At 34.8% G+C, this 16,349-nt stretch overlaps 1 protein-coding gene across 1 annotated transcript in view; it reads right to left on the reverse strand.

Moving 5' to 3' along the window:
* EDIL3 (EGF like and discoidin domains 3) overlaps nt 1-16,349 on the reverse strand; it is a 254,908-nt gene that overhangs the window by 133,972 nt on the left and 104,587 nt on the right. The window contains exon 4 of the mRNA XM_019652587.1: nt 14,622-14,803. Coding sequence (XP_019508132.1) covers nt 14,622-14,803 — 182 coding nt within the window. The remainder of the gene's footprint in view (nt 1-14,621; nt 14,804-16,349) is intronic.

Genomic DNA, 16,349 nt, shown 5'->3' on the forward strand with positions numbered 1-16,349 from the left:
ACAAATTTTACATTAAGGTCCATCCGGACGCGCTCCTCTGCTTCAATTACCTCACTTGAGCAGACTGCAAAGTGAGTGTGACTGAGGGCAGTGTTGAGTGCATTAGGAAAGGAAAATACAAACAGGATATCGAATCACTTTAAGTACAGGCTTAGCTAGAACAGAATTCGCTGATGCTCATATCTCTACCCAGCACACTGAAGGGTTAGCTGGCAGGGGAGAATTCATTATCCCTCTGTGCTCTCTAATTTTTCTTAATTCAGTGTATAATTTGTAGCGTGCAAATAACAGCAATGTCAAAAAAAATAGTTTCCAAGTTTTGCTTGAAAACACTCTGTGCCTTTCCATTTATGCGAATATCATTGGTAGTGGCAGCAAGTGTCCTGAAATTTTAAATGCTGACATGGGATCAATTAAACATGAAGACAGAAGCAAATGTCACCTAATAAAAACTTAAAAGGTACTTCTGGGAAGCAGAATACTGTGATACTCTTCATTTTTATGTACTGAAGAAAAAAGAATTCTGCAAAGCACACATATGCTCTAGCGCTAAAGGTGGCACATTTTCCAGGATATTATTTTCTAGCACTGCGCAATATGAATGAATTAACTCAAAAGAGAAAAAGAAGAGAGCTAAATAGAAGGAGCTGAAACCTCTGGGATACAGATGCAGTGGTTATTACCAAGTAGTAACTTAGCTTTCTATAGTCTATGTGTTCTTCTGGGTTTATTTTAATCTAAATAAGTACAATCTTACATCTGTATTTTAAAAATAAAATTAAATATATTTTAGAAACTAAATTGCATTGTCAAACTAGAATATATTAGCATATGCTTGGAACAATAACAAAACAAAAAACACGTTTTATTGCTTTTTTTGAGAACTTAACTTCATGATTCACAAATTTTGTATAAATGGATAAGCTAAACAGTGCTTGCTTATTTATCCTTATTATTAAATTCTAACATTAGTCCTAAAGGTAGCTGCTAGGAATGTTATTAACTGGACTAACAGGATTATCTAATTTCAGACATGCTAAAAGTAAGTTTTCAATATGACTCCAGAATTAGATACACACTGGGGATATTCCATAGTCTCTTAAAATGCCACCTGATACAAAAGATTCATTGCAGTCTATATTGAAGTCTCCCTAAAAGAAGCAAGTATTAGTAATGCATTTTAATCCTTCCACCTACTTATACATTTCTAGAGTAGGGACTGATTTGTAATTTGCATTATATTTCTATGGGAATTATGCATACTATACTTAAATATCTAATTATTTTTAAATAAATTATGGAAAGTATAATTCTCTGAGTTATGTTAACATTTTGAATACCTTTACGAGCCAAAAAAATCCTAAAAATCGAAGTCAGAATTTTTCACAACACACTAACACCACCTGGAACAAGACTTGCTGAGTTTGGTCCATGAGTAACAGAGAAGCAGGGGCCTGAAATTGAGAGTCCTGTACTGCAGGTTGTTAGGGTGTGCAGACAGGCCCTGCCTTTCTAGGTGCTGACCAGGGATGAGCATCACTACAACTCCAAAGTGCCTGCTTTCAGCAACAAATAGTAGAAGGAACAACAGAAATTCTGTTTCCTCAGGGAGGGAACAGATCACTCTACTTAAGAGCAAGATGTTTGTCTTCTGAAAACCCAGGCTGGTGACCTGATTGTGTCACTACACTTCCTAACATGGCCTTGGGCAAGTTTCTTAATCTTTGTAAGTCAGAATTTCTTCATCCACACAATGGTAATGAGACGCTATCCCAGGGAGGTCTGAGTATTAAAGGTGCTGCTGTCCCTTAGGTGCCTAGCATCTTTAAGCATTCAATGAATGTTTGATATCATTAGCATTCCTTTTAAGGAAGAGGAAAATTTAATTTTTCATTTACAAAAGGTCACATGCCAGGATTGAATAGTCACCCAGACCCGGAGGAGAGAAATCGAGATAGCCCAGGAGGACAGTCGCCATGCTTGGGCATTATGAGGGGTCTGGTGAGACTGGACAAAAAAGTAATTTTTCTTTTGCTATGTCTATTTACCCGAAGGGCTCTTTTATCTACTGCTATAATCTAAAAACATATCTACCCTTTAAGTATCATTTTAAAATGACTTTTTTCCACTTACATGTAATAGTTAAAAATTATCATTATGGCACCAATACTTTCTGCTTTGGATCTAATACTGAACATGATGTTTGCAAACTCATGTATTAGGTTATGGCATGGTTCAGCTGTGAGGGATTAAAAACCCAAGTTAACAGCGGCTTAAAGAAAAAACTTGGCTTTTCCCTCGTGTAAATGTGTGACTAGGCAGTAGAGGCCACTATATCTGGGTCCCTGGCGCTTTCTATCTTGTTGTCACTCTAGGTAACCCTAATCTCAAGGCCTAAGAGGGCAGCACCTCAGTTCCTGGTAGCAGGATGGAGAAAGGAATGACATGGAGAGAAGAGCATGTGGGTGCTGTCCCTTAAGGAAGGTGCCCAGAAATCACTATGTGACACTTTTGCTTATGTACCTTTTGTGAGTCACATGGCCACCCCTAGTGGAATGGTAGGTTGGGAAATACTGCCTAAAAGACTATATTTTTATATAGAATATACAGAATCTTATACAGAATAAGGCTATATCTGAGGTAAAACATGCTTAGGTAATAATCATCTTGCCATGGAAGCAGGTGAAAAAGATGTTGGCAGACAGTTAAAAGTCTTGGCTACAACTCTCAAATATTTCTTGACTGAATGAGAATGTAAACTTATTAATCACTTGCTATATGGCCAACATGTGACTAAACATCCATAATAAAATCCTCATAACAATCCTAAGAGGCCACTCTACTTTTGTTGTCACTTTATATGTAAAGACTTTGTATCTTAGAGTGGTTAAGTAACTGTTCAAGGTGACAGTGACCAGTTGAATCCAGAACCACTGAACATGAAAGCCATATTGCTTCATCACAGAATAGAACTGTTTATGCAGATGTATTTTACTGGTATTAGAGCTATAGGTAAGGGGACTTGTTTACCTTCACATTACTTATTAACTCATTTAATAAATATTTGTTGACCAAGTTAAAAAAAAGTGTTCTAGGTCCTGAGGATACCAAAACAATTATGATAGCATATCTGTTCATATTGACTAAGGGTTTAGTCATTGGGAGTAGTGAGAAACAAAGTGAGCCAACACACAGTGCTCCTACCCCCGTGCAGCTTACCTAATAAAAGAATCTCCAGTATAGTCTTTAGTGACATGCTGTGACAAGTGCTAGGCAAAAAAATAACAAGAAGCTGTAAAAGCATGTAGTAGGAGAGCCACATCTAGTCTGGGTATGGAGTGGAGTTAGGGAAGGCTCCCTTAAGAAAGTGGCATCTACAACAGTAGCTGGCCCCTGGGAAATGCTCAGTGAGCACAATGAATGAATGAATGAATGAATGAATGAATTATTGAATTTCAGTGAAGTTGGAGGTCACTTTGGAAGATGTTTTTCTCTAAGCTTGGGAAAACAGAAGGGAGTACACTTCAAAAAGTCCCATGGGACTGGAACTCAGCATACATTCTCCACTCTTCCGACAGCACATGGTTATGGGTTCAATTGTTCATTGAATTAACTCTTAACAGCTTTGCCCCTCTCAAATGTCCATACAGTGAAGTAGAAATGTTCCACAGAGGATAATTTAAAATGTTTTATTTACTTAAGTGAGCTCCACATGGGCACAGAAAACTTGTCTACTGCCCAAATAGCACTCTGCAAAGAGTAGCAGCTCAATAAATACTAGTTCATCTAGGGCAGGTTTGAAACTAAGAAAAATAGTGTAAAAATATTAGATAATGTACTCTTCTTTCAACATTTATGTACATTTTCCAAATCTGGTTTAATGCTCCTAAGAAAAGCAAAGCTAAGATCCATTGGCAATATTAAGATGTTTTATTTGTTTTTTGTTCTTTAAGATAATCATATTTCAGTTTAAGAGCTCTTTGAAAGCTGCTGGTTATGTAAAAATACTGGTTTAGGTTGGGCTCCTGCTAGGAAAACTGAGACAAAAAAATCACATCTACTTCTGAAATTCAGCAGTCTATCTCTTAACAGTGCTAATGATAGTAACACACGAAGGAGGCCTGAGTTTAACACTTATTTGTTTAATATGAGAAATAAAAATATAGCCAGTGTATCACGAACTCAGAGAAAAAAGAATATCTCAAAGCTATTGAAGAATTAAATATGTCATAGAAGCAAGAAATGTGGGAGTCCATTTTGGGAAAAAAGGAGACATTTACCATTTTTTAAGGAACCAAAATCACAACAAAATAATCCAATCTGTACTAAATAGGCCAATGATAGGCTGAAAGGGCTATTGTAATTAAATAGATCAATTTGGGGAAAGTAGCAGCAGTCAAAGCAATAACATTAAAAACAAATACATGGAGAAAATGTAACCTACATATGGGACAAAAATAAAATGTCTTGATAAAGGTTTTGATGTAAAGTAGACTTATTCAGAAGTTCCACATTCAGTTTTTTTCTTCCTAAGGGTCCTCCACAATGGTGCGCTTGAGTCAGCTATTTCCTTATAAACTGTTTTGATGGAAATGGAAGGTAAAGAAACAAATAATCACCACTATGGGAAGATACTCTATTTTGGGATTCCTACCTGTCCCCTAAAAATATTTCTCAACTCTATGTGGACACCACCTCACCTCACATTCCACTAGGTGTGGCCATGTGACTCACAAATGGCCAATGGCATACAGGTTTTAGTGTCACATGGTGGTGGTATACACCCAACCCACTTCCTCTCTCTATACAGAGCAGCAAATCCACTCTTTCAAATTTGTGCTGGACACTGTTATCAGAATTCTCCAAGTAAATAAAACATTAATACCCAAAGTAAATTCATCTTTTTTCAGGCAGACCAACTCCTGCTCCTGATTTCTATATTTCTGTTAATGGTACCAAAACCGTGCTCAAGTTCAAAACCCTGTTATCTGATTTTCTTATTTTTTTTTCCTTCTCCCCCTCCCCTACACACAATACAATCAGTTGTCAAAGCTGTACCTTAAATCCTCTTATAATTTTATCTTTTTTTAAAGTTTCAACAGCTGCCCGTCTAATTCAGGTCCTCCTTTGGGCAGGTAGCAATGAACGCATGCTAGCTGGCATGTCTGCTCCTAGACTCACTCCCGCATTTAGCACATCAATTCAGTGACATTTGACTAAATACCTCGCATGCACTAGGCACTGTGTTGGATACCCATCCTACATGCCACTGACATGCCATCTTCATAAACTGTAGTTCTGACAGTATCAATACTCTGCTGAAAACCCTTCAATAGCCATAAGTACCACCTTCATGTGACGTGATCAATTTCATATTCTGGTATCTCTTCTCCTTTGCAGACCTTCATCCTCCTGTTCTCTATGTTACAAATACTCAACTTTTCAGTAGAATAAGAACAGCCCCTGATGTATCTCAAGCTCCCTCCATCTCCCTGTGACTTTCTTCTTTTTTATCCCTCTGGAGTGACTTCCTTAATTTCATCTTCAAAAATGATGAATATGCTAAATTCACCTTTAATAATTAAAATGTATATGGATTTTTGATGTTTTCATTATATGCAGGTTGCATAGAAAATAAGTATTCCTTCCTTAAAGATTCCTAAGACTGGAATGAGGATTTAATAACAAAACATTTAAAGCCTGACCTTATAGGGATGTGGCTATTTGTACAATCCTTTTACTATTTAATTAAGACAATTCTTGAAGGCCTCATGTTACAGGCAAAAATCATTTGAAAACAATTAAGCATTAATAGATCCAGTTCACAGAGGAATGGGGATTCCACTGAAGTCAGACACTGGTATAGGCAAGTTAATAATAAAACATCACCAAAGCAGCTTAAGTAGTTAGGTCTTGGATTTGTGAGTTCTTGGTGCCATCCATTACTTTAAAATGTTTCACACTGATGTCTTATTTTGAGTAGCAATATACTCTTCTCCAACATCATAATTTATTTAATTAAGTTGCTTCTAATAATGAAAGGGGCACATCCACATTTGAAGTACGTCTCTCTTGCTACATTGCAAGCTCCATCAAGGCAGCAATGACTGCTTTTTCTTAGGATCACCAATATCGAAACTCTCCTGGTGTGACTGCTCATTATGTAGTCCCCTGGGTTCCCAACTCTGCCTATAATTCTGAAGTTCTAAGGATGAGGACCATATTTAAAGAGATTTCCATGTAATTTTTATGTAGTGGAATTTTGAGAACCACTGCCTCAGGGTAGAGGTGAACTGCTTGCTCATGGGTAAACGTAAATTTTATAAGATACAGACGTTATTTTATAAATCCTTATGAAAATCTAAGACTCCCGCATACCAACTACCAGTACACACCCCAAACCTCACAACCAAAAAAAAAAAAAAAACGTAAAAAGGAACTTCCAAGAAGTGTCCAAAAAAAGGGTAGTATTTAGGTTATAGATGGTTTAGAGCTGGCCCCTCACACAAGCTGCCTGTGTTTAAATCTCAACTGTGCAATTTACTAGTTTAGTGGATTTGGACAATTTATCTTTCCATGTCTAGATTTCTCCACCTGAATAATGAGGATCAGAAAAATATCAGTTGCATGGAATAATGGAATCAGTTCATGTAAAGCAGTTGAAACAGTACCTATTGCTAGCAGCTAGATTATCTCAAAGCTAATACATGACACTATGGACAATGAGACATTCTTGCAACCTAAATATAGGTGAACACAGTAACTTTTACTAACTACAAAGAGCAGTTAGTAAAAAACAATAACTTTTATTAAGTACAATCAGTAGTTAACAAACAATAATAACAAACTATCCCAAATGGAAATGCTTTCAAATTCATTACTGTCTCAAGAAAATAAAGCTTTCAGTATCAGACCAGGTAGCTTGGTACTCGGTCACATTTTCAGCACAAGGAGGTTTTCAAGGAGGCATTTGGGCAGAACAAATTTGTTCAGTGTCTACAGTAGGAATAAGGGATTCCTTCAGCCCAATCCAAATAGTAATCCCACTAGTTCCCAGAAGATAAACATGAAGAGACAATCAAACCTTTAGCTCAGACTCAACCACCCTGCTTCACCACCACCCCCTCTCTGCATTTCTCACCTCTAGGGACTCAGGACAGACCTCCCTCCCCAACCCCCCCTCACCCCCGCCCTTGTAGGAGGTACTGTTGCAGTCCTATTAGGAGATATTGTTGCATTGGAAGCAATAGCTGACTCTAATTCATAAGCAGTGTTTCTCCATAGGCAGGTTTCATAAAGCAGGCTTAACACCTTTGGTCACAGGAATACTGAGGAGTGCACTTAGCAATACAGGAGAAAAGTAACAATAAGAAACTCTGAAAAATGATGGAAAATCAGGGTGCTATCTCCTGTAGTCCTAAGTGCCAGGAATTGGAATATATAGCGCAGAGGCTGCCCAGATGGCCATGTGAAGAGATATGAAGAGGGAACCATGAATGTGAGGAAGGTAGACTGTAAAACCAGAGATCCTAAACTTTGAATGTTTGGTTTTTTCTTCATGACAATAGTGAGTTGCTATTTTTAATCAATTCAGATTATCTCCATTTCACTCCACCAGTACCATAAGCTAAAAATCTCACTCTGGTAATATTCATGAGACAATGAAAATGAAATAAAAAGGAAGCACAAGGCATTTAAAATCTCAACTTTTATAAATATGGAAGTTAAGTTAGCAATGTTTTTCTCATGGCCAAAATATATAGCAAGTATAATGAAGAAGTCTTTTAAATAGGATGCTTTACTGAATCACCTACTAAGAGTTTAATAGACATTAAAAATCCTGTTAAAGTGAGTCCCTGTAACCCTTTATATTTTATATGTTATGAATAATAGTAATAAGGCATAAAAGTTTCAAACTCTGGTGGAGTGATTATGATAACAAATTTATAAAAGATGGGCAAGAAGCTAAAACAAACATTTAATTTTTAGCATTTCAGGAACAAAATGTAAATGGGATAAGAGAAGATGAATATTTTGGTGTTTTGTACTCAGGGTTTAATTAGCAGACCTCCTGGCAAACACTTTACAAATATTACCCATGCCGATCCAATGTTGCTCATAAAAATGGTTTGCAGCAATTATGGAGGAAAGTATGGGCCATTCGGATTAGCAGAAAGTTTGATTTTTCTGCTGCCCAGATGGGGAGCCCTACGTTGTGGAGAGATGCATCTCAGATGGCACCAGTGGGATCGGGCTTAGATGGCACAACCCAAATGTAAGTACTTAATAGCTGAACATAGAGAGTGAACTGAGTTGTACCACTCAGCACAGCATGATTACCATGTGAAAATAAACACTGTCTCTCTCCCACCTATTTTATTCAATATTATCTATTCTTCTATTAATCAATAATCTATATATACCCAACATAGTTTTGTTTTGTTTTTCCCTTATTCGAGGTGCTATGGAAATAGACTAAAATCAGGTATAATTCCAATTTTCAAGTTGGTTATAGTATAAGAGGAGAGAGAAAAGTAAAAAAAAAAAAAAAACGACTATAAAGGTATTTTAGCTGCTAGGATTGCAATACATAGTTGGTGGAGCGGGAAAAAGGGACACTGGAGTCACTTCTATCTTTGGAGATAAAAAGCAGGAATTCTAAGAATCAATTTATAAAGAAGGGGATAAAGGAGCAGAATCTGAAGAAGACTGGTAGATGGTCAGATGAACATGAAGTGTATATGCCTAAGCACAGCAGCATAAAACAGCCACATGAATTTGAGCAACAGCAACAAACCCAGACCAATGAGGCCTTGGGTGCTGGAAGCAGGAGAAAAAGCAGCTTAAAGGACAGAAAGGAGATTCCAGATGCTGCTTCATTTAAATTAGGCACAACTGCTATATGGTTAATCATATTTTCCACAGTTCACAGGACCTGAGGTTAAGATCCAAAACACACCCTTTAAATTTAATAAGAAAGCGATATGTACTATATCAGTATAAATATGGTAAATGACCAAATCATTAGAGGCTAAATATACTATTTCCAGTACAGAGGCATCAAGTCATTTTTACTTAATGCTAAATGACTGTTTGTGTTTTAAAGTAAAAAGTAACATTTTTTAAAAAGACACACACATATGCAAGTTCACTTATAAGAAGAAGCTTAAAGGAAAATGGTAATTTTATATCCAGGAATATTATTATTTTTTTTAAACCATTAGAAGAAGCAATATATTAATGTCCAGATGCAATTAGCTTTAGAGAGGTATTTAGTATAGATGAGAGTATATCCGGGAATGTAGCTTTTTTCAGGAAAAGAACAGGCTAAAATATTTTCTACTTGAATGAATAAGTAGTAAAGATGGATTAGATTCTATGCATATGCATATGTATATAGAATACATATACATACATAATTTAGGTTCTATAGCTGGAAACAACCTGAAAATGAAAAAAGAAATCATCTTAAATTTGGTGTTTCTAAAAGTGTTTTTTGTGTTTCAAGGAGCTTCGGGTATCTATAAGTACCAAAAAAGTTTTAACACAGGCTTTCCAATGAAATACAAGGTGTGATAAAAAAATACAGTGTATGTTTAAATTAAAAAAAGTTATTACAGTAAAAGACACATTGCCATTAATCCCCCTCAAAAATACTCCTACTCCCTCGCTTTGAACACACTTATCCCATTGTTCTTCCCACTTTCTAAAGCAGTTCTGCAAGTCCTCTTTCTAGAGTGTCTTTAGTTATGCTGTCCTGGCTGCCTCTATGTCCTGAATTGATTCAAAACATTTACCTTTCATGGTCATTTTGACTTTAGGGAAAGAGCCAGAAGTCGCATGGTGCCAGATCCGGTAAATAAGGTGGATGAGGACACACCATTTTTATTTAACAGAAATTGTTGTACCAGAAGTGATGTGTGACAGGGAGCCATTCCGTTGTGATCACAGAATACTGTGAATGCTGCTGCCGAGTGCCATCCAAAGGAAAGGCAGGGATCTTCCATATGGGAAGCGGTGCATCGAACCTTAGTAACTGTGTGACAAGTTTCATCTTGTTCAGTGCAGTTAGATGTGAGCTATCATTGAGAGAAAGTGTGTTTTCAAGTGTGCCCTAATTCATCTTCCATCACGACAACGCTCCATATCACACATCACTTCTGACATGGCTATTTCTGTCAAATGAAAACATCACAGTGTGTCCTCAACCACCTTATTCATGGATCTGGCGCAGTGTGACTTCTGGCTCTTCCCCAAAGTCAAAATGATTCAGACATCGAGGCAGCCACAACAGCGCAACTAAAGACACTCACAAAAGAGGACTCCAGAACTGCTTCAGAAAGTGGCAAGAACAATGGAATAAGTGTGTTCAAAGTGATGGGGAGTATTTTGAGGGGAATTAACGGCAATATGTCTTTTATTGTAATACATTTTTTTTTACTTAAACATGTACCATATTATTTGATTATAACTCATAGGTGATTACTCTATTTTTTGCACCATTTTCAATTCCACTGTTCACAAAGTTTTAAAATAAAGTCCCACCATAACTGGAATTTGTACTCCAGAAACGTGAATTTGCAACATATATTGCACTCACATAATTATTTTCTGGGCCCATGTTTTCTACAGTTTTATTTTGTTTAAATTGCAAAAGTCTGATGCTCTTGCTTGGGATATTTTAAATTTTCTACAATGAAGAATCTAATAGTCACTTAGGAACATTAACTGTTGAAAATACTTCTAAAATTATGGTGAATGAATAATGGTTACTTATGAATTACTAATACTGGGATGCACTTCAGACTAGGATATATAGTGTGGTTCTGCCCCCATATAATTTAGAGACTTCGTGGGTGACATATTTCCCACTATCCTTCCTCATTTTTCTTTACTGTTCTTTCCTTTCCTTCTACCCACACAGTTATTACTATCTACAGTTTCAACAGCAAAGTGCCAAGATCATCAAGCAAAGGTGTGTTTTTTTGTTTTATTTTGTGTTTTATCTATTTTTTAAAAATGTAACTCAAGCAGTGCAAACCCAGGCTTTATGAGCTGATGAGACATGTTATTACAGTGCAGCCTAAGGACGATCTGCAGTAGGTTTGTGGGACAATCCAGAAGTTTCTATTTTTAACCAGAAATCCATATGATTCCTGTGCACATTAGAATTTTGAGAAATTAGTATTTCTTTCCCTTACAAACTCTGTGGCCTACAGAAGAGGAACATATTAAGATCAAATCTACATTTTCTATAAGGGTAGGGTAATATTGGGTTTTTGGAAAAGTTGTGATGTATTTTTTATATGTTTTTCATTGCAAAAATGCATCATGACTTTTCCGACAACCCAATAGATTATTTAAAACAGAAAGATCAAAACCTGTTTTTCTCAGTGAAAAAATACTAGTACTGAAACTACTGGTATATTAAGTTTCAAAGAAAATTATGGCTTAGCCATCAAATAGGTCAGCACATAATAATACAGCTAGATAAGACATAACATAGTGGTGATTTCTCTCCTTCCATAGTCTATATATTATATTAAACTAGTTTTTAGTTTAATAAAAGTTCTATTAAAACAGGCTGTGTGGATATAGTAAAATACTATGGTTCAAATAAAATGGTTATTAAATGATGTAAGACCAGGCCACAAAAATTGTATTATGATGTTTACCCTGTTTACGATATCCTAGATTCAGAGCATTTTGAAGACAAGTGCTGTCTGTTTTCCAGTAGAGCACAGAGGAGACTTGTATTCAGTACATGTTTGTTGAATGTATAAGAAGTGACTAGCTGGAAATATAATAAAATCACCACAGAAATTTAAAAAAAAACACAACACAGTATTTTATCACATGTAGCTATAAAAGAAAATTAACAGAAAAAATTATCTTTAAAAATGAATAACAAATAGTCATCCTGATTGACCTAAGTCAGGTAGCCAAGTACCCAGAAGTTTTAAATAAGCTTTAACATTTTTAGATGAGATAACCCAAAATAAATTTTCAAAATTGTGCAAAGTTGCTATTCCTAACACATCAGTCAGAAAGAGAAATTGATATTCCAGCATGCTAATGAACTAGTAAGTGTTAAAGACAGTGGTTACTTATTAGTTAGAAAATATGTGAGGAAACAAAATTCAGAAAAACTTGAAAAATAACCCAAGTTTTTGTTTAACTGTATTTACTGGGCTAATTCTTTAAGTCTAGAAACAACTGTGAACACTGTGATGTTGTCAATGATTGCATGCTGAGCATGTAAATGAAAAATGGCGATTTCAATTTTCATTTCATCAAGACAAGAAATAAAATGAAAATGAATGCTAATTAGTGCATTGTGTCATACACAAGAAAGATTAGGGGAATTCTTGCTCATTTTAAGTGAGTTAAAGCAAAGTACTCAAAAGTTTCATTTGAATGGAAGAATGTAAAACAAGTGTCAAAGGAAATTAATAATGCTCAACACACCTCTTAGATGTGATCTTCCTTTTAGAAAGAGATACACTTCTATTTTTGAAAAATAACTTAGAAAATAAGATGTTATTAAATAATATAACAACATAATATATATTATACTCTGGACACCATCACAAAGCATTTATTGAATAACAAGTTTTCAGTTTTCTTCCCATTATATGCATGATATCTTCATCTAATATAAAATCACTTTTATTTACTTTTACTATTTTTCTCTTAGAGCTCACTATCACCTTCACATTAAAAGCAAAATAATGATAGTTATAATAACAGACTGCCTTTTAAAATAAAGGAAGTATTTAATTATTCTACGTAAGTTGATAAAGTTATATTTATCTACCTATAGTCACTGGGATAAAGAGAACGTAAAGTTCATTTATACTTTGAAAGGTGTAATAAAGCACAGTATTAAGTGAGCAATAAATGGGCACAAAGGAAAGTGAAATATCAGGGCATGAAACTTTTGTAAGGTGTTTCTCACAGAAAATATTGCAAAAGTATGTTATTTATGGTTTATTGAAACATGGCAGTTACTGAAGTGCACAAACATTAATTTGCCAAACAGAAACCTTGATGCAAACTTGTAACATTATCTATTTATTGTTCTGCAATTTCTACTCTGAATCTTAATTTCTAAATTTTTATCACAACTTCAATCCCATAAACACCCTTCATAGTAGTCAATGAAAGAAATGGTCTCTGGAATGATTTTTAGTAGATAAATGCAGGTACTTTTTGTTGTTTTATGTCTATTTTAAACTGTAATTGGAAATTCATTAGTCTATGATCAAAATTATTCAGATGTACCATTTCCACTCTCGGATTTTTGTTGCACATGTGGCTATAGATGAGAAAAATCATGTGTAACTTAAGAAGCAATTCCTGAAAATGCATCCAAATATAAATTCCTAAAACAAGACATTAGGTAACCACATGGGGTCATATAGATCAAAGAAATACATATATAGGATATGTAATAATTTATTAGACACCTGAACCAAGGAAACATCTGAAGGAGATGTAGCCCTGTTCCTAAAACATGGAATCATGATTTGGTCATAAAACAATTTTCTTTCCTATTAACTGCATGTAAAACAGACCCTGTACATTGCACCTATAATGCCACATTATAGATCCCCATCTTAAAAATTACCTTGACTCTAAATATGTAGTAAACAGATAAAAACAGATCAACTACATTTGTAATAGCTTCCTATTCCAATGAGAGAAGGCCAAACCTTCAGTGTACATGAATCCTAAAGCACACTAAACTCAAACATTCAATTTGAACACATTCCTCCAGCAACTTATATACAAATGATGATTTTCTTTACAATATTCCCCAGATCCTCACCGAGCATCTCTGATCATGCTGTTCCCTTGGCTTCTAATCTCTACTGGAAGCCATCTTTCAAGGCCTACCTCAAAAGCTATCTTTCCCATGAAGCTTTCTCATGATAATTAGTGACTTCTTCCTCTGACTCCATTATACACTATACTTAGCACACATCAATGACTTGTTAGGTGCCATCAATGTGCTCCCCCTACCCTAACAGATGTATATTCTTTCTACAGAAAACTGGTTTATCACCTTTTCTGTCCTGCTATGTAGTTCACTGTCTCTCTTCAGCTAAGTGCTCAAAAAGTGATTCACTGAATAATATATTGTTTTCTCCTGTTTTAAAAAATAACTGATAAAAATAAATGTATTAAATGTATGTATTGAAACACCCTTAGTTATTGAAAGAAGTTGCTGAAGACCCCTGAGATATTACCATAATCTATTGTATATTTTATACTTGTGGAACCACTTCTGAGGCAGAAAAGGAAAAGGTGAAATTTTAATTTTCTTGAAGTGCCAAAAGTTGCTGCGCAATGTTAACCATCCTTCTATGATATGCACCTTGAAACAGTGATACTTATAACCCAAGAATTAAAAAAAAATTTAACCCTTTTAACACACTTTCCAGTGGAATGTGTATGTTTCCCACAGTTTCAGAGTTTACAGCCAATGTGGACTCTTAACGAAATTATCCTTTCCTTAGTGACCATGAAGAAAAGTCACATTTGGGCTCTCACTGTCTTCTCTCTGAAATGACTCTGGTCATCCTTTGGCAGTAACCTTGTCCCATCACATCTGTTACCTGAATCCATGGCCATCTGTCATTTTCTGCAGCTGTCCAGGCATTTATAAGCCCCTTCTTATTAAGACGTGCATAGTAGGGGTACCATTTCTGGAGTCCAAAAAGAGCTCGGTGGGTAGACGAAGCTGTGATTTGTTGATTTGATATGATGCCACCTTCAATTCCCAACGGCCCTGAGCATTCTGGGAACAAATCAGGAGAAAAGAACATGTGACTGTATTAGAAATAACCCATATTTGAACTGTGGCTGTTGAATTTCATGAGAGATATTTTAAAAATGATTTCAATTTGTGACATCATTCCACATTAGCCCCATGTACTCTACAGATGTTATTGACCACTCCATAAAATAAATAATTCTTGTTCCTCATGACACTCTCCTGTTTCTTTGAGTGTGGCACCTGAACACATGTCTCTTCTGCATTACACTTCTGCATTATGTACAGTTATCCTTTGCTGTTGATCACATCAACAAAAGTAGAATGCCTTGAAACGAACTATCTCATATTTTATATTCTTAGAGATTAACATGCCTCAAAAATCATAAATTCTCAGTAAATATCTGTTGATTTATTATTTATTTTCTAGCCTTTCTCTAAGTTTCTATCAACATCATTTTCATACTGACTTAGCATTTCTTAATACTATAAATTTTTATAACTTAACTTTTTATAACTACTGTCAGTTACGCTTCTACAAGAAGAGCAATGTGTAAATCTGTCAACATTTAAAAATATTATAACTTGTGATATATTCTAAATAATAGAAAATATGTAGACCGATTACAATGTAAATTTAATTTTTATAAAGTAAGCAGGTAAACACTCTGATAGTGTTTGGCATGTATACAACAGTATGTATACCATTCAGTAAATCAAGATATTAAGATATTTATATTTTTAACATTTTAAATGTAAAATTCACAACTTTATATATTGCTGCACTTACATTTTAACTTCTTTATTTTATTTTTTGTTAAGTTTGCAACTTGAAAACTTAAGAGAAATTTCCTAATACAATTTTTAAATACTAAGATTAAAAGCATAAAATACTCAAAAGATATGTTCTCAGATACCAAATGTGTTCAGATTTTAACTTAGAAATGGAGGCCAGTCCACCTAAAAATTATATATGTTTATATTACATACACTGGACTTTCTTAATTAGTTCATAAAATTTCACCAGAAAGTACATTTATTTTAAATTTGATTTTGAAAATTCATAAGTAATATTATGAATAATGAAATATAATATCTAATTTTCTTTACTTCATTAATATTTGATACACCATACTCAACTTTTTGCCAAATTAGTTCTGCATAATAAATATGATAATCCTATTATAAAACATACTATAATAATTTATCAGAATTACAGTAAATATGGAAGGACTACACTGCCATTATTAGATGCTGCTCTACACAAGTCAACTGATCAGTGATTGTCACCAAGCAAATTTTATAGATTTTAATTACTATTGAAATCCTACATTTTCCTGTAATTAAATATTCACATCAGCTTGAGGTTGAAATTATGAAAGAAATAATTCTGCTGCTGGGTTATAATATTTTTAAAAGTTCCAAAGATGCTTTTCATTAGTAACCATTTTTTCATTAAGCATAGACATGTTTCTTTTTTCTATTTCATGCTCAGACCATAAGTAGCTCTAAGTATATTACTAACGTTTCTCCAACCGCTTTAAAACCTTTAATTACTTTTTATAAAAAG

Source organism: Hipposideros armiger, unplaced genomic scaffold (assembly GCF_001890085.2).
Source record: "Hipposideros armiger isolate ML-2016 unplaced genomic scaffold, ASM189008v1 scaffold_182, whole genome shotgun sequence".
In the NCBI taxonomy this organism is placed as follows: Eukaryota; Metazoa; Chordata; class Mammalia; order Chiroptera; family Hipposideridae; genus Hipposideros; species Hipposideros armiger.